The sequence below is a fragment of the Ambystoma mexicanum genome, chromosome 3q (assembly GCF_040938575.1).
Source record: "Ambystoma mexicanum isolate Mex_15411 chromosome 3q, UKY_AmexF1_1, whole genome shotgun sequence".
NCBI lineage: Eukaryota > Metazoa > Chordata > Amphibia > Caudata > Ambystomatidae > Ambystoma > Ambystoma mexicanum.
In genome coordinates, this window is record NC_090926.1 from 136795061 (window position 1) to 136821918 (window position 26858).

The 26858-nt window shown below is 47.1% G+C and overlaps 1 protein-coding gene across 2 annotated transcripts in view; it reads right to left on the reverse strand.

Annotated features, from left to right (window-relative positions):
- The window catches only part of MYG1 (MYG1 exonuclease), a 279913-nt gene that overhangs the window by 72959 nt on the left and 180096 nt on the right, over positions 1 to 26858 (reverse strand). For both annotated transcript variants that reach the window (XM_069653324.1, XM_069653325.1), the window contains exon 4: positions 8264 to 8413. In XM_069653324.1, the coding sequence (XP_069509425.1) occupies positions 8264 to 8413 (150 nt within the window). The remainder of the gene's footprint in view (positions 1 to 8263; positions 8414 to 26858) is intronic.

The following is a 26858-nucleotide window of genomic DNA, read 5'->3' on the forward strand; positions in this document are numbered from 1 at the left end:
GTCCTTTTTTGATTGTAGGAACTACATCTGCCAAGATGCACTGGAAGTAGGTGGAGTGGATGGTGATGAATGCGCTGGCCAAAAGTGTCTACAAGAGCCAGCCGTAAACAACGATATGATCCGGAAGGTAAGTAGAGGACCAGAAGAGAAATACTCTGATAACCAAGCAAGCACAGAGAAAAGTGGGCGGTACCGAGCTACGGCAACCGCAACCGCTGCTGAGCTCAATGAAGGCTTTCAAAGGCAACGCGGGAGGAGCAGCTCAGGAGTAACAGAAAGGAGGCAGCGGGAAAGGACAAAAAGGAGGAAGGAACAGAATAAGAGCGAAGGAGGAAGTGAAAGCGAGCAGGCACGGAACACTCGAGCAGCGTCTGAACCTGAAGGAAAGGGCAGGGTTGCAATGTACCGAGTGATACTTCCGACGCGTATTTAAACACATCATCTTCAAAGTAACAAAACACTAGAAGGCTGCATTAGCTTCCACGGAAGCAGAGATGGCTCAACCCTTCCTCCATTGTTCCCATAACTTCCAGTGAGGGCGATTCATGACACTAGCAAACTAACAAGTGCATACTAGCAGAGACAATGGTTTACTAACAACAAGGTTGTAACTGGAAAGTATTACTGAAAGGAACATGCCTAGTCACAACGTACTAGATGCATCAGATGATAAACGGTATGAAACCTGTAGCGTCTGCATGACATTGAACGTTTCATAAATTAGTGTATTTTAACTGGTTTGTTGTGACATGTGGCACAGAGCACAAGTGGTGTTGGCTGTGCAGGTGGTAGATTATAGTCTTCTGTGGTTATTATTTGCGGGGAGGGGATGTTTGCGGGAATGGGCACTTTGAAACAGGAATTATTTGAATTTAAAAAGTTGAATTGTTTAACAATAACAGATTGACTTAATAGTTGCACTGTATCAGTTGAAAGCAAAAATAAAATATATGAACAAAGGACATCCCTGACCAAATGACTGAATTTTTCCACATTAACACATCAGCGGATACTTGTTTCAACAACAGGGGAGATGTCAAAAAAGTGATTTGAGGTGAAGTTCTAACCATCATTGCTGAACTAGCTATGGTAAGGAAATTACTTGAGCAAATTACAGAGGGAATTAAGAGACTTAAGCGTCCCAAAATAAAGAAATATGGTCACAGAATCATTTTCACAAAGAAACAGCCTTTATAGGGCAGCTGAACACTACAGCCATTAGTAAGGCACCGACATATTTACCAAAGCCAGAACACTCTTTCTTTGAAAGACTGTAGATGGAAGATGGACATTCAGTACAACACCTAAAATCTCGAAATAATACGGAACGCATCTGACTCCAAAGAATACAAGCGAGAAGAAATTATAAAACAAGATATCTGGCTTTCGACCTAAGTGACAAAAGGCAGACATGAGGTTTCCTGCAGCCCAAAATCATTATGTTGTGGGAGCAAACACCCAGAACGGCACAACACAAAAGACTGCTATGGAGAACTCCATATTTAAGGGGGAAGCTCTGTGAGCAATGAAATCAATGAACGGAAAAAGCTCTGGGTCCCAATGGGCTCACAGGCATTACTCTAGGCATTTTTCAAAGGTAATGGTGTCCCGGTTAACAGATCTCAAATGTTTTTACAACATCCTGAAAATGTCCCACCAACAAAAGAAAAGCAAGCTTGACCTTCATCCTAAAACCAGATTATGACCCCCTTCTACCCCCGAGGAGCGTTGCTTATGCAGGCCTATTGCCCTTTTAAATGTAGATGCAACATTGTTCACCAAATCCTCGTCTCTAATTTCAAACACCCGCATCCTGACCCTGTCCATTCAGAGCAAATAGGGTATATAACAGGCAGGCAAACTTTCTATAATATAAAGAAATGTGTCTCACTGCTGTTCCTGAGGACCCCCTCTATCTTGTTATAAACTATGCTCACCAAGTCCAGATCACTCACATTTAAAGCAGAGCTGGAAGGTGTTGTTGAACCCTCTGGATTCATGGAGAACTACTCAACATCTGAAATAAAGTAGGCGAGACCTAAATTAGAGAAATAAATCAATTTTAAAAGGAGTGGCTATTAGTGATCTTTGCAAATTACATTTTACAAGAATTTGTGATTCCCTCCATAGCAATCAAATTGGGTGGAAGGCAAAATTCAAATATTTTACATGAAATTCCTTCCTTGTCTACTTTGTGTTTCAGGCGTCTCCATTATGCTCCCTTAAAGCTGCTCTTAATAGGTTTCAAAAATATATCAACATTCCTTGGCAGGAAATTGAGTCTCTTTAGGAATAATGTTTGGCTAGAGTGGGAAATTCTCACCAGGCTCAAATCTTCTGCAGTATTTTCACCAATTGCGATTAAGGATAAGGGAATGTTTTAGTGTTGAGGCAACCAACCAGTTTATGGCCCATGTGCAATGCAAAACCTCATCCTTCTTAATTAACCAAATCAGTCCTAGACTAATGGGATGACTTGGCCATGCCCTTGGACCCTACATCATACATCTCCCCATTCATCCCTATTCATGGTAACCAGGACCTCATAAGCGATTAACAAACGCAGAGGTTGCTGTATCTCTGACTTATTTAGAGAGGACAGTATCAAAAGATTTCAGGAATGCAAACAGATCTTTTGCTTAACAGATGTAGACTGTTTAGAGTACCTCCAGTTACCACAGTCGGTATTACAATTGCTGATCGGAATGGCGGCCACCTGGTCTCCAACTCCCTTGGAGAAGCTAATAATAGTACATCACAAAAAGGCTTAATCTCTGGGATTTATACATTCTTAATTTTACCTCTCACAGGGGTAGGATGGGGATCAATGGCACATGGACCCTGGTAAGAAAGTAGGTGATCACCACTGGAAGAACATCGGTTTGCAAGCGAAAAAGTAGTCTATGCGCATCTCATGGGATGCAATGCCCAGGGGGAGTTCCAACAGGTCTAGTGGGATATCCGGAGTGTTTGGACCTCTTCAGAATATACAATGGGCTTATCCAAAGCTAATATTTTATTGGAACGATGTGGTGAACATTATCTCAGCAGTAACGGTGTGTGTTTCCCTTGGAACCCTGCTGTGATAGTTGAGGGGCTTCTAAAGAAGCACAGTTATCCATTACAATTAGTCATGGGGAGCATCAAAATCACCATGTTACTAGTTACCAAATTGGGAACTGGAGCCGTGTGGGGACTGAAGCTTCGGATGATGCACTTGGTGGCACAATCTATGGCCTTTGTTAGCCCAAGACTATATAAACCATTGTGCTAATGTGTTCCAATCTACATGGCAAGGCCAGTTAGCATATCTGTCACTGGATTACCTTATATGTCTCCAGTGTGGGTGAATTAGGTCTTAGACCTTGAGTGTTTAAGGATTAACTGTATTTTCATACTTGCCTAATAAGAACCGTTCAATACTGATCGCTAGGACCCTTTATGACTTCAGAATATTTTTTACACATTACTACGTTAATTTCATCTTCATCTAGAGGGGGTAAATGTAGACATGCTAAATAGGTTGCTCTCTCGTTTTGAGGTATATGCACTGTTAAGTAATGCATCCAAGTGAATTAGGCAGATACAGTTTTAGTTGCAGAGTCTAGCATGTCCTTTGAAAACCAAATAACACTTGTGACAAAGATGTTTTGTTATAGACAGTGTATTGTTTGATGATTAATAGTGTGTATGATGTTTGATTATATGTAAAATTTCAATAAAAATTGTTTAAAAAAAAGAAAATTATTGGTTTCATCTGAAATGTTATGACATTTAAGAATAAGTATTTCAACTCCAGACCAAGCTGGAATAAGAAACCTTAGCCTGTACTCTAATTTACTGGCACTTTTAAATGCTCTCTACTATAGAAACTTGATATTTATACTAATGCTCCCTTTCTGCTTCTGGGAGCTTACCTCTGGTTTGTCTGCTCCTTTCCAGTATTATTCCCAGATTCATAGTCCTGGTTCCAGACGGTCCTGCTCGATTACCAGGTTCTATTATCCTTATGTGGGGTCTTACTGAGGGGTCACCATGTCACTGCACTACGGTACACACAACTAGTTTTAAATCGGTTCTCTGCTGGTATTGTTGTAGGTTATATGCTTGTTTCTCTACATTTGCTCTTGCTCCTAGTCTTGCTGCCCTTTTCTTAAACATTTTCTTCTTTGGTGGGTTTTAATCCTGGACTTCAAGCCGGCTTCATGGCTCTGTTCCTTTAAAGACAAACATAACGTTTGTGCTTGCATGCAGTTTAGTTTCTACGTACAAAGACAAACAGCTACTTGCACCTTTATATCTGTAAAAGGCTAGCAGACTGGCTGGGAGTTTTTAGGAAATCCAGCGCAGGAGTCTGATGATGCTGGTGAACTGATTAGGACAGTACAAGTTGTACTGTAACTGGCTGCCGATTTGGGACGCACAGTCACAGTGGTAGTGCACAAAGATGCAAAGAGGTTCTACGAGTGGGTTGGAGCACTTGAAAAGCAGGCTATGCGCTCGATTTGGTGGTTACGGTATACTCTGCTGTGTGTGCTGAGGTTTACTTAGGACAGTGGCCCATTGTCCTTGGCTAGGAAGTTGCAATTGGGGGTTTGACACCCTTAACACTCGTGTCAGAAATTACAATGAATGGGAGAGTATATTCTCTGTAGTAATGAATAGGAAGTCGTTGGTTTAATGAGTGCAACAAGTGTTTAATTGTGTAGCTGACACATATTTCGACCCTCAGAGGTCATTTTCAAGGTGATGTACAGTTGGTTGCGGCTGGACTGATAGCTCTATGCTGGGGGTCACTGTCCTAACACCTGACTTGGTAATTCCCCCACGGCTCGGGGCTTATTGCTTGATTAATGCCAAATGAACAGAAAAATTAGAGTAAGGCTGAAGAGTAAGGCTCAAGATCCTATTTTGACTGATTAATGTCTCGAAGTTCATGAGAAATATAGCCTACATACAACTTTAGACAGGAAAAACATCACCCAGTTAACAGAGGAGACAGACAAAAAGAAAAACAGATAACCAGGAGAGCACTGAAAGGTTCTGGCGTACTCCACCGTTCTGATATTCAATATCACAATTTTAGTGAGCTCAAACCCATGGAGAAAGAAGGATTAATAGCCATGTATGTGTTGCCGCAAAGAAGTAGCTGAAACTCAAAGACAGACAGAGGAGAGCCGTCTGGCCTGGTGTCAAAGGCTGAAGCAGCCAAAACTGGTCATCGGTCCTCAGAGAACAGTGAACGAAAGACGCAGTGGCATCCCTTGTAAAGTTGCAAAGAGAATGCCATGTGTGCCAATTTTCTTTATTAAAGGACAATGAAATGCTATAATATCGGACAATTTACGGTCTCCTATCAAGTGAGTCGAGAATGGAAATAGAAGTGGGCATGCAAACTAGAACCTAGTAAGCATGGGCTCACACTCCCTAGTATTTCCAGAGAAGAGAAGCTAATACAAGGCCAAATTCAAAGTCAAATTGCATGGCAGAAGGCACAAGCGTTGAGATACTGGGCTAATTGGGTGGGAAGACACGGTCAGGTCCACCCACTGACACCTGGGGTACCAGCTTACGTGCTGCTAGTGAATCGAATAGTCTAAAAGGGTACAAGCGTGCCAACCAATTGTAGAAGGCCATATAGTTTGAGAGCTAATGATGTACTGTGTATCTAATATTGTTGAAGATGACTTGCACTATGGGTGGGCATAAGTTGTCCATCTGACTGTAGAGACCCAATCACAATCTCAACCCTTATAGAAAGTATACTTGGATGCTCACCTTAAGCCAACCACAATCTCCCGTAGGTTTTCTTAGTTTGCCACGTAGTATGACGTCCATTATGACACATTTTTGCTATATATCAAATTTTATATGAAAAACGCTGAGCGAGCTTGTGCAATGCCCATTGTAACTCCCTGTTTTAGACAATTGAAATTAAAAAAACAGTCTGATGAGGCATCTTTGCCAACTTCCTGTGTCGGTCTTATCATTTGGTATAAGAGTTATTCTGCATCCCATCCATCATACGATGTGTTACCTCAATAAAAGTACCGTAATGGTTCACTTCTAAAGGGTCAGAATTGAAACTTGAATATGCAAATACAGACGTCTCCCCCGCACCTCCTCCCAACAGATTCTAGGCCAGCCTGGCTACAATACGCCATTCTTATGGTCGCACGTAAATACGTGAAAATGTATAATATGATAGATTGTGGCATGAAGCCAAAAAGAAGTGTACTAGCTATGTCTGTTACGATTCCATGTTCCAGGTTTCTGCATCCCACTACCTGTCCTCAACAACTGGCTACTCCTTTCCAGATATCCTCTATATATTATGCAGTCACCACATTCTGGGACCATCTCTCTCCTGTACTCCAGGTACATAATTTCTTGCCAACATGACATCCAGCCTTCAAATGTTACAATTTACAAAATGCCAATACAAACCAGTGTGGTCCAAAGTTTTATCAGTTATTTTGTCATCTTGGGCGGAATTCATCAAAGAATTTGGCAAGTGAAAGTGATCAAGTTGGAGCATGGTGAAGTAACCACACAAATGGTGTCACTTGGAGTCACTTCTAAGGCTGCTGACAGCACTGATGCTTTTAAAACAAGGATGATTATATACTTTGTACACAAATAACAGTCTTTTTTTATTTAGGTGTTTGTAACCCTGCTTCGGTGAACACCTCAAAGAAGATGCACGAGTTGCTGAGACCGCATAAAAGGAGCACTCAAATAATAGTTACTTTTGGTAGGCAACTAGGCAGCCATGAAAAAATGGCCATGGAAGAGTTGGTAGTAAATAGAATACAAAAAGTAAATTACGGTAAGTTATAACATCATAATCACAAACATAGCTGGCAACCAATGGGATATGTATAGCATGAAGTATACCGCCACCTGAAACCAATAACCGTAGCACAGAGGAATTCTTGGATCCTGACAATTTTATTCTGATGGCTGCCAGAATCAGATTCCCCTCTGGGTTTCACCTGTTATTCCGGTGTCACCTCAAGTACTTACCCAATCATCACTGGGCTCATCTCTGCTGCTCCCACCACTGTCGACTGTCTGCAGTTTAAGATAAACTGTGGACTATTGGCATGCATCCAGTGGGCGTTTTTTCTTTTCTGCAGCTATTCTGGAATGGTGTTCACCCTCCCCCACCACCCGCCATTTTTTCCTCATTACGGCACCAAATCGTGCATGCATTGTGGAAACAAAAGAAAAAGGAGGTTCAATAGAGCACAACCGTCCCAGTCAGTGGGTGCCAATAGCGGACAAGCCTGGTGCTTCGGTGAGAGATCACGGTTTATGGGCCCTGATCTCTCCAGAAGTTGAGCTTCAGGGCCCATAAACCAAGGTACCGTCAGCGGCATCAGGCTTTTCCACTTAATTAACAGCCACGGTAGACCACTGGGATCCTGTGGAAAATCAATCAGACCCCTTGATTTCAAGGCAATAATTTCTAGTATTGGTGAACGTTCCAATGATCCCGATAGCTGTAGGGCTCCTGCCGGCACACAGGGTGCTTTCTTATTACATCATCCCTCCGACTCCCTGTGGATTAGTTCACCTACTTACCAGGTGTCCACCTTCTCACCTCCTCCCAACATCATTTACTTCCAAGCATTAGTCATGGAAGTGGACTGCTATCGCCAGTTGTGAGGTGCATCAATTTCGCTGAGGATATCTTTTTATAAAGTTTGGACATCGGATATGATGCCATGTTGATGACATTTGGCTGGCAGTCATGAGCTCCAGTGCCCAAATGTTGCAGCTGTGCTATTAATAGTAGTAAAGTCCAGAGCCACCTGCTGTTTGGTCTTTTTAGCCCTTATGATGGTTTGGGAGGATAAGTTGGGCTTCTGGGAGCCCTAACAGAATGTATTGCCAACAATCGTAGGCTGCCCTGCTAAAAAGCATTGGGTTCCATACAGAATGAGGCAGCCACCTCCTGCGAGGTAGGCAGAAGCTAAATTATCTATAAAGTCCAAGTTCCCACCTCAAACCATAAATAGGAGTTTTATCCAAAACCACTTGAATTAAGAAATGAGCAAAAAAAAACTTGATACGATCAAGAACAGTCCATAGCCATTAATTCTATAACAATGTGTCTATCCTAACAGTTGCAATTTTGTACAAATGGTCCAACCAATATCACACAATATTGGTGACAATCTCTCGTCTTGCTCTGCCTGACAAGCTTTCTTAACCGGCCCCAATTTGTATACCACCTTCCCACTGACCCTCACAGTACCTCTGTATCCTGCTCCTTGTCGTTCCAACGTGGGTTCAGATGGCCCACCCGGGCGCTCACGGTGGTTGATATGGCATAGCGTGGCTCTTCGTCACATTGAGAAATTCCGTTGTCAATAGCATCTATCTCCTCCACAAAGTTCTCGTACATCTGTAATGGGAAGAAACAGGTGACCGCACTGGTGGGGAAAGGCCATGATAACTTAAGGTTAGCAGACTATCCACACGTCTAATGGATTGGGGCTAGTATGTGGACAATGCTATTACACATTGGACAGGGTGACAGAATGCCAACTATGGGTTTAAACTGCAATCCGCTTGTCTCAATTACTAACCACATGTGAATTCATAGATCCACTGAAAATATTACAGAACGCTGCAAATAATTTTGGGACTTCATGGTTTGATTTTTAGATTATGTTTACAGACCCACATGTGTCTGCGAGTAAAATGGCGATGGCTAAAAAGCCAGCTTAACTGAAGGTGCAAAATTAATTTGGGTTACTTTGAGGCTATGTCCACATACAGATCGCAGCCAAGCTCAAGGCTTGAGAATATACTACTACCAAAACTCAATATCCGTCCGCTGGCTCCCAGCCCATGAACAACATTTTATGCTTCAGAAATAAATTGCCTAGAAAATCCAAGTTTGACTGAAAGAAAAAAAAAAAATCCCTTGCCAACATTTCAACATTATTCATCCCTCAACGGTCGACCAACAGAGCTACTCTTCCAATAAGTATCACATTTTCAAAAGGCAGACTCAAAAATACTGTGTAAACGGTTACCTACACTTCTAGAAACTACGCGCCCGTTTCATCCTTTAATCACCAAGCCCAGTGTACTCACATGTGTATTGCAGATGCCTATATTGGATTGTGAACCTAAATCAGATCATGGAGGCCACAACACACCAATGAATGTCAAACAGAGAACATGAAATACAGTGGAGAAATAAGAGTGGTCAGAAAATGCCACCAGCAGCAATATATCAAGATGCTAGGATGGAAGAAGGCTACTACATGCCAGGGAGATGGCAGAACGCATCGAAAAAGGCAGTTGGTGGACTATAGCCACTGGATAACCTAACTGAGATAAAAGATACAGTGCCACTTAGCAGGACAAGAAAAAGAGCCCAGACATGTTTTTGTTTATTTGTACTCCAGGATATACATACAAAACACATGATTAAATAACAGAAATCAGAAGAATTACATTACCCTACAAGTATGCAATACATATCAGGAGGTTCTTACTTGCAATCATTTGAGATAAATCGTAATAATTTAAGTAAGTCATTATGCTTCCTATAAATGGCAGCTTAGCAGTGCCTTAAACCATGCTTCTGCTGTAGGGGGCTATCACAATAGTGCCTCTGTTGCTGCTCCAAGTAACGGACGTGAGTTCTGCCAGTGAAAAGGTTTAAAGTTAACCATTGTTCTCCAGCATGGGTCTGGCATAGAATCACATGCATGCTGAGCACCTTCTCCTCTCCTACTTCCTTCTCAACCTGTGGTGTCCCCCAGGGATCCATTCTCCCGACTTGGCTCTTTAACATCTACCTTACTCAGCTGGCACTCCTCAACTCCTCCTTCTCTCCCCCCGTGTTATGCCGACGATACACATCTCTTCAAGCTTCCAGCTGATCCTCTTGCACCTTCCATCATCCGTGACTGCATTTCGGCCATCCAAGCATGGTGCACTTACAATGATCTCTGACTCAATGCCATAAAACGGAGATCCTTCCGATAGGGACCCCTGCACCCCACTTCTTCCCTTCATTCTTGCCTTCCTCCATGGGCACCCCCTCCATCTGTTCCATCTTCTGAAGCCAGAAACCTCCGAGTCATCTTCGACTCCCATCTCTCCTTACTCCCTCAAACTCAGAACATTGCCAAGAAGTCCCACTTTCAGCTTTTCCTTCTCAAAGGAATTCTGCCTTTTCTCAGCTTCCCCCAGAAGCTCAATGTTACATGAGCGCTGGTTCTCTCTAGGCTGGAATATTGCAATAGCCTCCTCCTCAATCTACCTTTGTCCACTCTGCGACCCATCCAGCTAATCAAGAATAGGGCAGCAAGACTTATCCTTGGCCTCTAGCCCAGGCACTGCATCTCTCCTGCCCGAAAAAGTCTTCACTGGCTCCCGGTTGGTTCACAGATTAAATTCAAATCCCTATGTATCATCCACAAGGCTGTCTGTGGCTGGGGACCACACTATCTCCAACTCCCTTACTAAATATTCCCCCTCTAGACCTCTGTGCTCCTCTGGCACCAACTCTTCGTATGTAAAGGATTTCGCTGAACAGAAGGCAGGTGGTCGATCACTTTTCTCAGCTGGCTCCCTTCCACGGAACAGCCCCCTCCCCCCTTGTCTTGAGCAGGACTTAAATTCCTGCAGATCCTCAAGACCTTCCTCTTCACCTCGTCGCTCCCTCCCTCCCTCCCTCTCTATCCTAATCTCACAGTTGCCTGTTTGGAGTCCGTGGCCCTTCTGCATCCTCAGGGCCCTGACCTCCCACACTGAATCGGCCCAGCTTCGGTCTATCCTCAGTACTTGCCTCAGCTGACCCTCCACCCCCGGAGGATCACACTTACCTTGCATTGCACTTCGCCTGCTGCTTATACATGAGCACCCCAGCACCGATCCCATTCCCTCTCCCTTCTGCGCTTGCAAGTTCTGAATCCTCACAAGGCATAGTAGATTCACCCTCCCCTCCCCCACTGTACTTATTAGTATGTCTTAATTGTTTCTTTTCCCTTGTACCCTCCCTGTTGCCCTGTGGGTACTTTGAAACATTTACTTCATGTATAAATGCCTAGCAAGCAAACAATAAATTAATAAAATGCTAATGAATATTCCCCATAGTCAGGCTGGGAATCCTCTGCAAAAGAAAAAACAGTTCACTTTAAAACTGTATTTCTCCTCCAAACCAACCACTGTCCTCTGGGTCAAACTGCCCCCATCTAATGACAGTCCTCTCCCTAAGCCCCACCCCTGGTGGCCAGATCCAGTAAGCACGTAAAGAGGCAGTATGAACCAAGAAGAGCCACCGAGGGGAAGGCGGGAGGGGTTGCATGTGAATCCATGATGGAGAACAATAGTTACATGTAGGTAACTTAACCTTCTCCAGCATGGGGTCTGGCATGGATTCACATGCTCATGAATAACTATTTGTTAGGCAGAAACCTGTGCAGTTCCCTCTGGGACCACTGCAAAAGATTTAGGACTACAGGTGTTTGGCAGTAAACCCACTTGGTAGCAGTCTGTACCACACAGATTCACTTGGTAGCTGTGGCTGAGCAGTCAGAATTCCCTGAAGAAGAGTTAGGCAGTATAAAGAGTATTCAAAATAGGTCAAGAGAACACAGTAGAACAAGTAAACACTGACCAGGGCTTGGTGTAAAAGAGATATAATTATTTATTTAAAACCACATCTAGAAAAACACACAGGCACTCATAGTAAGCAATTCAAAAACACGGTCACTAAAAGATATACACTCCCTTAAAAGAATATTAGACAAGTCTTAAGTAAAGCCCCACTTATTTTCAGACAGGGGTGAGCGCTTAATGTAGATGGCACTCTAATAGTTTGTTTTAAAAAGGGAAGAAGAGCAGAGAACAAGTTGAAACAGATCCCAACACTTTTATCAGAACATAACAAGAGGAAGGCAAAGTAAAACCGTGAAGTTAGAGTTCAAGAGGCAGGATCCACTTTCAGAGGATCCAAACGAAATGTGTCCAAGGTCACACGGTTGCAGTGCACTAAAGTCTTGTAAAGGTTCAAAAAGGAGTTGGACCAAAGAAAGGGACCAGTTAGAGGGTCAAGGAGGCCAGCCCAGTCCAGAAGGTTAAAGGGTTATTATTACCTTGTAGCAATATTTAGAAAGGGAGGCCTGGCGGACACGGTACCTTAAAGTGGTGAGAACGCTCCAGCGGGGGCAGTTGTTCCTGGCAGCGGGTGCAAGTTGGTGCTTCGTCCGGGGGAAGAGAGGGTCTCGTCGTGGAGGAAGACAGGAGTCTGTTGCACTGCCAGGGAAGAAACCAGCCACAGAGTTTCTCAGGTACAAGGAGCGGTCCGGTGATTCGCGGTTCAGTGGTGAGTGGCTATCCGGCTGCCGGGGCGCTTGGCACGGGCAGTTCGACCACAAACCAGGCTGGGGTGCGAAGAAAGAAAGGTAAACTGGTTGTGCCCACCAGTCAAGGGAAGAAGCCTCTCCAGCCGGGAGATCTTCTCTGTCGTCGGGAAGTGGTGAGTTGGTTCTGCAGGGCTCCACCGGTGGTGTCGTCGTGGTAGGTCGGTTCAGCTTCTCCCTCGTCGGATTCTCAGGTCCTGTGGCGACTTCTGAAGTTCCAGTCCCCAAAGCCCTGCTTTTATGCAGAAAACCCCCATTCACTCAGCCTAGCTGTCACTCAAACATGCTAAGTGGTGAGCCGGCCGGCTCACCACTTGGGCCAATTACACAAGAGTGCGACTTGAGTTACCAAGGTAACTCAGTCCAGGGTGCCTAAACCCCCTCCCACACCCCCGTGGTACCCAGACAGAGTGGCACCACTTTTGGAGGCTTCTGTGAAGAAGCCCGCCAAAAAGTGGAACAAAGCGCTCAACTTGGGTTGGAGTCACAGAAGAGAACACAAACGCCATTTTAGAATCGAGTCTTGGCAAAAAATACCAACCGGAGAATTAATATTAATTAAATAAACCAGCGGTATGTTCGAGGCTATGAGAATTAAATAATTAAAGTTGGTAGCCCCGAACAATGGGAAAATCCCATAGGAAAATATTTGCGGTCGAATATAAAAAGTAGTTTCCACTGCCACCAGCCAAAACTCGATCAGGGGGGACGGAGATGTGCCCCCTCGACTAACAGACCCCGGGGCAATCGAATTTCCCTGACCAGTACGTCCACAATATGATGGTTTGTACTGGTTTCCGTTAATAATTTGGGACTAGTAAAGCCAATGGTGACTTTACATGCCCTGGGAGAGAGTAGTCAGTCCCAGGGTATGGAGTCTATGGTGGGGTGTCACTATAACACCCCTGTGTTACTGCACGGAGGGTGCTGTGTAACACACATAGGAAAATCACATGGGACCCTATGGAGTAAAGGACCCCCATAGCCCATAAAACACATTACCAGTCAAAGGAATACCATACATCATGTCCAAGAGTGGGAGAAAGAGAGTCTCACTCTTGGCAGGAGGAAAAAAACAAACTCCAGAAATCCAGCAAAGCTGCTGGGGGACTCACTAGGTTAGGAAATTAGGCCTAAAGAGAGAACTCTCCCTAACACTATTCCACAGCAGTACACATACACAGGAGGTGGCAAGGCCTAACAGAAGCAATAAACACTCCCCTCTGGAACGGACTCACCTCAAGCAAATAGGTTGTGTAGCACCGCTTGGCCGACTCAGGACTCCTCCCAGGAATCCCTGTAAATACAGTAGAACCTCGTTAATGTGTGTGTAGACCTCCACGTCACAGCCCTGCAGATGTCGAACAGGGGCACACCAGAGAGAAACGCTGTCGTTGCTGCGATGGCTTTGGTGGAGTGGGCTCTCGGTCGGCCTGGAAGTGGCATGCTAGCTAGTCCATGACAGTGCATGATGCAGCCGGAGATGGAAGCTTTCGACAAGGCCTTTCCTTGATTTATAGGTCCAAAGTTGACAAAACAACTGAGAAGTCTTCCGAAAATTCTTCGTACGTGCCATGTAGAACTTCCAGGAGCAAGATCCAGAGAATGCAAGGCCCTTTCTGCTGGCGACGACGGATTCGGGAAGGTTTGTTGAGGTGGAATTCCGACGCACCTTTGAAATAAAAGGTTGGGTGTGTACGCAGTACCACCTTTGAAGAATGGAAAGACAAGTAAGGCTGCTTACAGGACAGGGCCTGAATCCCTGACCCGCCTGGCCGAGGTGAATGCCACGAGGAAAGCCGTTTTCCACGAGAGAAACTGGAGCATTGCCTGATGCATAGGTTCATAGCTCCCATGAGTTTAGTCGGCACAACATTGAGCTCCCAAGCCGGGGTAGGGGCCCTCACCAGCAGTAAAGTCCTGAAGAGTCCCTTGAACTCGTTGACGAGCCTGTGAGACCACACAGAAGGTCTGCCCGGGGACCTGGATATGGCGGCGAGATGCACCTTGATAGAGGCGTGATCCAGTCTCGCTTTGGCCAAGGAATGCAAGTATGGTAGAAATTGCAGAGCCGTGACACGTAGAAGGGTAATCTTCCGAGTCCGGCACCACACAGAAGCATTTCCATTTAGGTCTATAACACTTCAACGTTGACAAGGCTCTGGCCCTGGCCAGGATGTCCTTACATTCTGCGGTTAAAGCATAACCTCCAAACTCTAGGACCGCAGGAGCCATGCCCTCAGGTTCAGGTAATTCCAGGTCGTAATGCAGAATCGTCACCCCACTCCCCTTTCCTGAGAAGTCCTGAAGACCGCTGCAGCCGGATGGACGGGGCCACTGACAGGCCTAGTAAATCCGTATTCTAGATTTGGCTCAGCCACGCCGGTGCGGCAGGTATCAGCCTGCAGTAGCACTGCGAGTGTGTGGATCGCATGTGAGGGGAGTGGGAATGGCGGGAGGGCGTACAGGAACCGTCCCTCCCACAGGAATTAGAACAGGTCCCCCATGCTCCTCAGTTGAGGGAACCTGCTGACGAAACTTTGACACTTAGTGTTTGCCGCCGGCACGAATAAATCGAACGGGGGCTGACACCATTTGCAGAACAGAAAATCCACCTGGTCCTGGCGAAATTTCCACTCATGGCAAGAATGCAGTTCCTGCTGAGTGAGTCCACAATGGTGTTCTTGAGTCACGCTAGGTGAAACGGAATGGGGAACATGTCTTGACGAATGACCCACCGGAACAGGTCCTCGATCGCCTTGGAAAGCGCCAGTGAGCGGGTCCCCCCCCTTGTTTCCGGATGTAGAACATGGTGGTGGTGTTGTCTGTGAAGATCCTCACCACCTTGCGTTTGAACAATGGGTGGGGAAAAAAAGACTTAAGGGCTCAGAATATGGACCGAAGTTCCAGGGCGTTGATGTGTAGGTCCCTCTCCTCCGGTTGCCAGAGGCCTATGGCATGCAGCTGTCCGATGTGGGATCCCATGCCTCTAGAGAGGCGTCAGAGGTGACCGTCTCCTGGTAAAGAGGAACCTGAAACAAAGGTCCTTGGACGAGTTGTGGCCATGTGCCCCACCACTGAATCGCCCGACGGAACTCCTTGTTGAGAGAGATCTTGTACGCAAAACTCCCCGACACCTGCATCCACCTCACATCCAGGAACTCCTGGAGAGGTCTCATGTGATGTCTGCACAGGCAAACTAGGCTGATGCAGGACGACATGCCCAGCAGCGACTTGATGGACCGAACCATCGCTGTCTGCACAGATGACAAGCGCTGTACCTTGCCCTGTATGGCCCTCACCCTCTCCTCCGAGGGAGATGCCAAAAACGTCAACATGATGAGTCGGGCACCTAGAAACAGCACGTCCGGAGATGGTGTCAAGCAAGACTTGTGATAGTTTATGGAGAACCCCAACTCCGTCAGCAGATGTATGGTCTTCAATGTGTGTGTCCGCCCGCTAGAGCAAGGGAGCAGAAACGCACCAGCCAGTCGTCCAGGTAGGGGTATACGTGGATGCCTTGTGGACGAAGATGTACCGCCGCCAGGGCCAGGCACTTCGTAAACCCTTGGGCCGTTTTCAGACCGAAAGGCAGAACCCTAACTGGTAATGCGAACCTTGAACTACGAACCATAGGAACTTGCAGTGTTTCTTGTGGAAGTAGGCGTCCTCCAGATCCAACAACGTCAGAAAAAGTCCTGGCTCCAGCTTGCCGAGCACGTGTTGCAACGTGACCATCCAGACCTTTTGGGACTTCAGGTACTTGTTGAGATGATATGGGAACAGCCTCCACCGCCCTGTTTTCTTTCGAACCAGAAAGTATCTGAGAATACGCCGGAGACGCTGGGGGACGGGTTCTATTACCCCCTTCTGTAACATGGCCCACACCTCCTGCAGAAGCTGTGGTCCATGTTGTTCTTGTCGCTGAATTGGCTGGATAGAAGACACATGCGTTGGAACTCCAACGCATGCCCCTGTCCGAGAGAGTCCAGAACCCATCTGTCCATGGTAATCTTCTCCCACATGCCGACGAACTTCGCCAGCTGGCCTCCCACTGCGGTGCCTAGGTGGCGGCCTGAGGCCATGGCCAGTTCAGGCCTGCTTAGGGGGCTGAGCTCTGCACTGCAGGCGGCGCCGCTGCTGTCCTCCCTTGTCTTGGGAGCGACCTCTGTTCACTTCTTGAGGAGGAGCGTGGAGGGTGCCGGTACAGCGTATTATATCCTTTGGAGGATCTTCCTGCTTTTTCTCTGGAAAAGTGAAAGGACAACTGCCATTGCTGCTGTAAAGTTCCCAAGCAGTGCGCCGTCTCCGTGTCGGTTTGTATCGCTTGCAAAAACTCGATTAGCCTTTCCAGAGAGGTTCTCCCCATCAAACAGCATGTCCAGTACCTTAGTCTGAACGGCTGAGCCGAAGTTAATTGCCTTCAACCATCCTTGACGATGCAGAGACAACCAGTTCACCATCTGGCAGAACCCCGTGTCTGCGATGTCCACTGCCACCGTGATGGTGTATTCTGAGGCCTCTTCCCCCTTCCTGAAAGAGTTCCAGAACCTCAACCTTTTTGTCTTCGGGCAGGAAGTCCAGAATAGGACCCAACTTGAACCATAGTTCTCAGTCATACCGGAATAAGATGGCTACGGCGTTAGCTGCATTGATGGTAGAGGCTGCTGTATAAATGATTCCCTTGCATCCAGCTTCTTCCCCGCCTGGTTCAGATGTACCACGACTGCAGACGGCGGGTTCCCCGAGCGCTTCCTAGCTGCTGCTGCTGAGACCACTGAGTCGGGCGAGTGCCGAGTCCTTAAGCACCTGGGGGCTGTGTCTGAGACCCTGTACTTCTTCTCCAGCCTGTCCCCCTTGGTCGGGCCGTACCCTGGTTTTTCATTAGCACCAGGCCTTCCTCCCAGATGTCATCCAGGAAGGGAACAGACCGGATTGTCTTTCTTCTCAACTTGTGCCATTGGTATAGGGAGACTCTTCTTGTTCTCCTCAGGAGTTAACTGAAACAGTTCCAAGGCCCATGATATAATGGAAGTAAAGAATCCAACTTCGTCCGGTGGGGAGGCCCCATAGGGCACGTCCATGTGCAGAGACCCCCCCGCTACCTCCCCCCCCATCAGCGGTGATTAAGTTGTCCTTGTTGGTAGCTGTGTCCGTGGCCGTGTCTGTGTGCAGGGGCTTTTCGCGACGAGGTGGTGGTGGTGGAGTTGTCGTCAGATGATGGTGTGGACCAGCGTCCTCTTGGCCTTTCTCTTTCGCGGGAGCGAGCTTAGAATCGGAGGCTCCTGCATGTCCCGGAAAGGCATAGGTCCTGGAGGCATCCTCTGCTGGATTTCGGTGACCAGTGTGTGCAGGGTCATTAGAATATCCAGCAACACGTCCCTAGATCTAGGGGTGAACAATGCCAGTGGAGTAGGGTTTGGTCAACGCATCTCCTCTTGCGAGCAGGAGACACCGTGAGATCGGTGTAGCAATCGTCCTGTAGATCTGCGTCAGTGTTTCTGGGACAGCCCCCTGATCCATGTACTGGGGGAGCTCTACCGGAGGGACAGTTTCTCCACAGGAGGCTGCTGGGTCCGTGCGGTTGATGGGTCCTTCCCTGAACCCGGAGGCCGTATCTCGCCTAGGGGGGTAAAGACACGCATGGAGTGGCCACCACCTCCTTCGCAGGCACATTCTCCTCCAGTGCTATCGCAGCGGTCATCGTTGACTTAGTCAATGATGAGCTTGTTGCCACTTTTGTCGACTCTGCCGTTGACTCCATTGACCTGGAATGCTGCAAGGTCTTTGCCAGCTTCGAAGAGTCCTCTCCGGACTTGTCCTTTGCCGGCTTATCCGTGGACAGTTTTGCCGGGTTTGGGAGAGGACCCTTTCGATGTTATGCTCAAAGTAGAGGCAGATGGTGATGGCAATCGCCTTTTGCCCGACTCGGGACCCACATCAGCGGCGCAAAGCTCGGCCTTTTCTTGGACCACCGCGAGCGGGGCGTCCTCAAAAGATCTCAACCTCCTCCTGGGAGTTGAGGGGGGGGGTGGGGTCGCTCCTCCAACCAGCTGGTTCTAGATGAGGCCCCACTGCCGAGTTAGAGGACTTGCTCGACTTGAGCCACGCTGACAGTCTGCTGTAGCAGTCTTTCTTGGTTTTCTTCGAGAAAACCACGGCACACCTCGCATCCCTCCTCATCGTGCTCCGGATGCAGGCATTATAACCATTTATGATGCCGATCTCCCACGAAGACGTTCCTCAATCCACACATCGCACAGAGTTTGAAGCGGCTTTGACTTTCCTTCTCTTCACTCACGTTGAAAGGCACGAAGTAGGCCTAAGTCCGGGCCTTCTTTTAAACTTCAATGACGATCCGACGGTGGATGAAGATCTTCACCGGTAGCGGAAACCCGCTTCCGGCATCTGTCCACTGAAGATGATTAAGCAAAAAAACAGTCAAAATTTGAACTATTTTGGATGAAAATCCCAAAGAAACACGAAATTAGCTCAGAGAGCTACTTAAGGACTCCCAACACTGAAACGTGCAGTAGAAATCTGAAGATGGCCCCCAAGGGTGGAGCTTAGGGAGAGGACTGTCATTGGATAAGGGGCAGTATGACCCAGAGGACAGTGATTGGTTTAGATGAGAAATACAAACTGTTTTTTCTTTTACCAAGGATTCCCAGCTTGACGACGGGTATATTCATGGGCATGCAAATCCATGCCAGACCCCATGCTGGAGAAGTGTTTGTCTATTTTCTTTTCTTTCAGACCCAACAATTCATGTAGTAGAGGCAATGGCACGTCTGACAAAGAGCCAGCAACATTGCAAGGAATGGCCTTATCAAGACATAAAAGATAAGTCCTGGAGTAGCAAAGCATACTGAAGGATGGCTAATGGCCACTGCCCATTGAAAATCTGATGGATGCTCTCAGTTTGCAGGCTTCCAAAATCACAACAGAGGGAGTTGTAAGATGTCACACAATAGTCCGGTTTTTCACACAAGAGATCGGAAGTAGGGTTTGCAGATGACTCTCCATGTCACCATTAGGAGTGATTTACAGTGCAGGCGGAGACTGACGTTCTATAGCACATTATATAGTCACGAGACGCAGGTGACCACTGGGGACTTGCACTCGGCATTCTCCCAGATTCGATTGCTTTCACTAACTGAGGAACAGGCGGCTTCTCTGGAACTTCCGCTGACTGAGGAGGATCTGAGGGATGTGATTTCATCCTTATCTAACGGGAAAACACCTGTAGGGATGGACTCCCGTCAGAGTTTTACAAAGCTTACGCCTCCACACTGGCTCCACCCTGCTAAAGGTGTACGTGGAGGCATATAATCGGAGCCTGCTCCCACAAAGCATGCAAGAGATTTACATAATTCCTTTACCTAAGCATGGGAAGCCTCCAGCGATAAGCGACTCATATCAACCCATTGCCATGTTGAATCAAGAAAAACTGTTGCTTGCGGTGAGGCTCAAAAATTATTGGTGCTAGAACACATGAGGATAAGACGGGATTTGTTCCTGGCAGAAGTACTTATATGAACCGTCACCACCTACAGCACATAGTGGACCAGACTAATCTCTGGGACGCCCCATGTTTGGTGGCGTCTCTTGATGCTATAAAAGCATTTCACTGTCTTCTGGGAGTGGATGTGGGCGGCGCTGAAGGGTTTTGGAATAGGCTAGGGTTTTATAGTCTGGGTTAAATTGTTGTATACACAGCCAATGGCTAGGGTGAAAACCAGGAAGCGGGTGTCGGAGGCACGTGGCATACATAGGGGTACGCAGCAGGGATGCCCGCTGTCGGCTTTGCTTTATATACTAGCTTTGGAGCCACTGGCGGTTTTCCTATGGCAGCAGGTTTCTGAAGCTGGGGTGATGCTAGGAAGGTGTACTTGTTTCCTTGTATGCAGACGAGACCCTCCTGTATATGTGAAGCAGAACATAACTTGCCCATTATCCTAGAAACTTTAGATTACTTTGGTGGATTATCTGGGATCACATTCAGCAGACAGATATCATGCCTCTTTCCTTTGGCAGGATTGCAATATGACATAAAGAACTTACCTGACCTGGGGATAAAACGGGAGGTCAACATTTTCAAATATCTGGGAATACACATAGCCCACACATCTGAAGACATGCACATCAAAAACACGGTCAAGGCGTTGGAGGGAGTGAAGAGGTCTATGGTGCTATAGGGTAAACTTCTGTTATCCCTTCTGGGTCGGATCTCCATAGTGAAGATAATACTGCAGCGTTTACCTTAGTCAGGGAGTTTCTAATGGGCCGGAAACAGCAGATAACAGCTCTGAACACACCGAGCATGGCTTCCTCCGCAGTTGGTACTTTATTATCTAGCGGCATAGCTTCAACATGTGGTGAACTGGCTATCAGATGAGCCCAGTGTGGAGGCCAGGTTATTGCAAGACATGCTATGCAGTGCAGAAAGAAATGTTATGGGTCGCAGAGTGCTGTGTGGGCCGCATGTCACTGCGGATTACGCTACAGGGCACGAAATTAAGATTGGATAAGCAGAAGCTACAACTAGCTACTGGGTATCCAGCAATAACCAGTCACCAGGAGCTATCACTGGGGAATGAGGAGCTAGTACATAGCGTTATGCAAATCTAAGCAAACATAATTGTATCCATTATTTATGACCACTTATGCTTTGAATGACAGATGCGCCCTAATGTTTATTCTTAGATTGGCCCAAATGCACATAGTTAAATTCACATAGTTGTGTGTGTTCAACATTGGTTGGCCTGTGGAGTCAATGGCTCTTTAGGCTATAAGCAGGAGCTAAATGGCTCCCAGCTCCCCTCAATTTCGAACCCTGCACTAGGGCAAGAACACTGAAGATAATGTGGCTGCGCAATCCCTACTCCCCCGCATATACCAATGATGGCAGATACATGCTCTGTGAGGAACGAGTTGGCAGCGGCCAGAAGTTGGGAGAATCTCAGGCTCACTACGTGGGGGGGGCATGTACAGAGATGGAACATTCAGGGACCTGGATGAGTTGATGCAAGCTGAAGGCCACCCCAAAGGTCAGTTCCTAAGGTATCGGAGGCTTGTGGAATTGGCAAGGAGGCAATGGGTGGACTGGCCGGAGGAACCGGAACCCAATGTACTAGTACAGTTACTATATAAACTGGAAGATGGTTGGTGCCCGGTGTCCAGAGTGTATAAATGCCTACTGGGAGCAACCAGCGTCCGGAACGTGGAACTCAAAACATTATGAAAAGCAGATCTCGTTGGAATCGGGTGACACCCAATGGGACACAGCACTGATTTATGTTAAAAATGTTTCCCGAAATAGGAGATTCTGCCTTTTGCAGCTGAACATGCTTCACAGAACATATAACACCTGGGCGGGTAGCCTAATTTAATCCCCCCCTGTACCATCCACCTGTCCGGGTTGTAACGTTGAAAACGCAGATATCATTCATATGTTCTACTACTGCACACAGGTGTAGGCTTTTTGGCTGCAGATACTATTAACATGTGGTGGGGCTGGGATCGCACAATCTAGATGGGACTTGGTGGAATGCCTCCTGGGAATATACCCTAGACCAGAGAAATCTAGACATGTGGTCAAACTGATGGATCTGATATGTGTGCTGGCCAAAAGGTGCATTGCTATGGCTTGGAAGCTGAAAAGGGGGACCATAGTATTCTCAGTGGTATAAAGATCTTATGAGATGGAGTGTGGCAGAAACCACTGCTTGGTATAGGGCTTTAAGAGCAGGAATGAGTGAGTCAACGACAATGCAGATGGCATGAAAAGCCCTACTCCTGGCATTGTTTCACCCATCGGACGATGAACCCCTGTGAACACTGACTCCTTGCTGGTTATGTAATTACTCAGACTTGCATGTAGTCATGACATCTCTGAAGGTCCCCCTTCCCCTGGGCACTTATAAATATTAATTTACTGAGGTGGCCCCTTGACTATGGACGCATCATGTAATCATGGATTTATTTTGTATTTATTTGTTTATTTATACCGCGCCGAAAGCCCTCAGGCATCGGACGAACACCTTAAGACTCCGACTTGCATACAAAACGGGACAACAGTCCGCCTAGTGAGGTGACTGGTCTGGGTCAAAAACCCTTCACAAATGGATTTGTTTTCAGGGTTTTTCTGAACTTTGGTGCTACATTTGTCTTAATTGCGTCAGTATGCTATTCTATTTCTGGGCCACTTTCACCGGAAATGCCCAGCCCAGGCTGTTTGATCATTTAGAGGCAGGATATGTAATCTGTCCCAACGCCTCTGATCTTAATGGACGCCTTGGTACATACTGTGTGATCATTTGTTTTAGGTAGGTCGGGGCCTTCCCAAATAGACATCTGTGAACTATATTCATGGTCTTGAAATGTATCTTTTCCTCTACAGCCAGCCAGTGGAGGGCCTTTATATCAGCTTTATATCAGCTGTCATGTGCTCGCCTTGTTTTTCTTTTTACTATTCTGACGGCATTGTTTTGAATAGTCTGCCACCTTATTAAGCACCCCTGCGGTATGCAGCGCCTCTAGATGTTTCCACGCTAACCTAGAGTGTCTTTTCCCTCTTGCAGATGGATGAGAAGTTCCGGAGACAGAGTTCCCCCAGAGCGGCTGGGATTCAGGTAAGCGTTTGAAGCTCATACAGTATTTAAAAATAAGCGAAGATTTGCAGAATGCTTACAAATGCCTTTTTTCTGTTCTTTTCCCTTTTGCTTAGGAAGCGGCGTACCGGGATGGGAATGACACCGCCGAAGATGCCCGCAGAACAGAAGGAGCGATGACTGATGGTCAGAAGCGCCGCAACGTAAGGCTGTTCCTAACCGTGTTCTTGCAGGAGCTGAGCGCAGAAGAAAGATGCAGGCCTACTGGAAACCGATCCGAACACGGTGAGTGTCGCGCTGCAGGTGCAGAAAACGCAAAGCATGTTTCTCAGCCTGGGTGTGGCTTAAATAGTCTGGGTATCCCAAGTGCCTCTGGGCTGAACCACACCCAAAAGACTAGACCGCACATGCAGTTCTGGGAACCGAAATATGTGGGGGCATCCATCTTGTCCCCGTCAATGCACTACAAGTGCAATCCCTAACGTTATCCTATGGGAGTGAGTGAGTCTGGTGCCACAAGCGCCAATTCTGACTCCAAGTGGGTCTTTGGAGTGATGGAGAGGCCCTTGAGGGCCATGTAGGTGATTGTGGCCTGGCTCCAGCCTGACATCTTGGAGGGCTGGGGACATGAGGGGCAGGAATCATGACAGGGGGCCACCAGTATCATCGTGACTGGTTCCTGGTGCATCTTGCGCACGATCTTGAGAAGGGGAGTCAGGTCGGGGGATGATACGGGGGTGGGAGGAGCGTCGACAAAATTCCCTGTCCATGTTATCCAGAGTGTTCCCTTTGGAGCAGTTCTGGGGATGCTTGGAGCCGCAATCTTGGCATTGAGTGTTTTCCAGAGTTGCGAACAAATCCACCTCTGGAAAGCCCCATTGTCTCCGTGTAATTGCCATTCGTACTCCCTGGGTAACGGAAAGTCTCTGCTGAGTACGTCTACCAGAAGATCGAGTTCCCCTGGAACATGTTGTGATAATAGGAACATGTTGCGTTTGAGAGCCCACTTCCAAATGTTCTGGGACAGTTTGGACTGCCCTGGAGAATGAGTGCCCCCTCGTTTGTTCAGATAGTACATGGCCGTGGTGCGGTCTGTGAGGATTAGGATCGTCTTTCCCTGCAGTTGTGTTTCGAAAGCCTTTAGTGCTTTGAACACCGCCAGCAGTTCCAGCAGGTTTCTGTGGTTGGACGCTATGTCTGACGACCAAACTCTGCTTGCTGAAGCAGGTGGGCTCCCCACCCTGTGAGGGAGGTGTCTGTAATTAGAGTGGCTTCCACTGCGGGGGTGAAGGATTTCCCTTTCAAGAGGTTTTCCCCTCGACCACCACCGCAGCGAGAGAACGAGGGCCGGCGAGACCACTACTAAATCCTCCCACTGTCCGTTGGCCTGACACCACTGGCTGCTTAGCCACTCATGCATTAGGCACATGCGCAGGGGCGCGTGAGGAACTAAGTAGATACAGGATGCCATCATTCCTAGCAGACGCATAGCCTTGCGTACTGTTACCTCTCGACTGGCTACATAGTGAGGGATTTGCAATAACATGTTTTGAACCCTCTCGTTGGAGGGGGAAGACGTGGCTGTGCTTTGTTCGAATTAGAGCCCCTAAGAATTGTTTGACTTGACTGGGGTCTAAGCTGGATTTTTTTCTCGTTGATAGAGAATCCCAGACTGAATAAAAGATCTATCGTCTTTTGGGTATTTGACAGACGTCTCGTAAGAGTCCCCTGTTATGAGCCAGTCGTCGAGGTAAGGATATACTGGAGTGGATTGCCTGCGCAGGTGTGCAGCCGCTACTGCTAGTACCTTTGTAAATACCCTTGGTGCAGATGCTATGCCGAAGGGTTTTACCTTGAACTGATAGCGTTTGTTCTGTATCATAAATCTGAGCTATTTTCTGTGCGCTGGCAACATCGAAATATGAAAGTATGCATCTTTCATGTCTAGGATTTCCATGTAATCCCTCTGCTCACACTTCCTGCAGGGTGACCATGCAGAACTTTTGTGGTTTTACAAATTTGTTTTCTGGGTGCAGATCTAGAACAGGGCACATGGTTAGATTCTTTTTGGGTACAAGGAAGTACACTGAATAAATACCTTCTTTTACCTGTGATGGAGGTACGATTTCTATGGCTCCTTTTTGTTCCAGTATCTCGACTTCTTGAAGCAGTATACGAAGATGTTCTGGTGTTAGTCTTCGTTGTCTTGGAGATTCCGAATTTTGGGGACCGGTTGAACTCTACACAGTACCCGTGTGCTATGGTTTTTAGCACCCACTGGTCCGTAGTTATTCCCTCCCATGCCTGAAGGAATGAAGTAAGCCGGCCCCCGATTGGGAAGGCACGAGAGGGGACCCGAATCCTCGGGTCATTTGGAACCTGAGGCTTGAGAACCTCTGGGGGTAGGGTTCCTGCCCCTTCCTTTACCACTGCGCTGTCCATTTTGGAGGTGCGGGGTGGTGTAAGTGTTGGTTCCCTGTGGAGAGTTCCAGTTGGTTCCTGAAGAGTATTGTTGATGAGTGAAGCGTTTCCGAATCCTCGTTTTATGGAGGGTCTGAGTAATTTGGTCTAGACTCTTTACGGTGTCATGTTCCTTTTTTGCTGTCTCTAGGACCTCGTCGACCGCTTTACCAAACAAGTTGGATTCCTCCACAGGTTGTTTATAAGTGACGCTTGCGTCTCAGGTTTAAATCCAGAGTTCTGCAGCCATGCATGTCTTTTCAAGAGTATGCCCTCAGCCAGGGCTCGACTGGCCGTCTCTGCAGAAGCTAAAGTGTTCTTTAAAATGCTCTGGTTTACTTGCCTACCCTCAGAGACTGGTGAGGGGACGGGTTTGTAGAGGTCCTGGAGCCTCTTGTAGGCCTTCTGGTATTAAAGCCCATTGCGCATCTGGCCAATAAAGTGATGCTATTGGCAATACGCGTAGAGTACGCTGCTGCTATTGTAACCCTCTTCCCAAGGGCGTAAAGTCTTTTCCCTTCTTTGTCAGGGGGTGCCTCGCTGGTTGACAAAGGGACCCCTGCTCTTTTTCTTGTGGTAGTTACTACCAAAGAATCTGGGGTGGAATGACCTCTAATATATAGAGGATCCGAGGGAGAAGGGCGAAAGAGTTTTTCGATACTTGAGTTTATACCTCTTGTGAGAGCAGGTGTTGCTAAAGAGGGAGCCAGGCGTTTTTTAATCGAATTGAGGTGAGGGATAGCCTGGCTGGCTGGTGGCTTCTCCGAGTATATCTTCAAGGGGCTGCCTCTTCAGTGGCAATCTAGTGTTCAGCTGCCTTAAGTAACATTACATTAAACGTCAACTGATCAACAATTGGAGAGGGGTTTCTTGTAGGGGTTGTTTGAGGGGAGTCCAAAGCCAGAATATCTGGATCTTGTGGATCTGGGGACTGCCATGGTTGAGGGTTACCCATATCTGGGTCCTCCCCCAGCCCTCCATGGGCTCATGTTCCTGTTCGTTAGAGAAATTATCCTCATCTACAGTAACTGGTGGAATGCCTTCTTCAGTAAGGTCATAATTCTATATATCCTCTTCTAAAGAGGGGTCAAAAAGCCTTGGGATTTTAGCTCTAGGGTTAAAAGGGCTCTCATCATGTGGGCCTTCTTGGTGTAGGTTCTGAACGTGAAACAAACCTGTCCAGCCTTTCCATGCAGTCTTCAAACTTTTCTCTAGTCCAGACTGACGACCTAGAATGGTCTAGAGGTGGAAAAGGGTCTCTAGCATTCTCTTCTGTCGAAAACTGTACAGATTTTTGCCTTAACGTCAAAGAAAGTCCTTCTTTGCCTTCAGAAAATTCCTCTGGCGTGACCGATGAAGGTGGGGCACCCCGTGTTTCTCTTTCGACCTA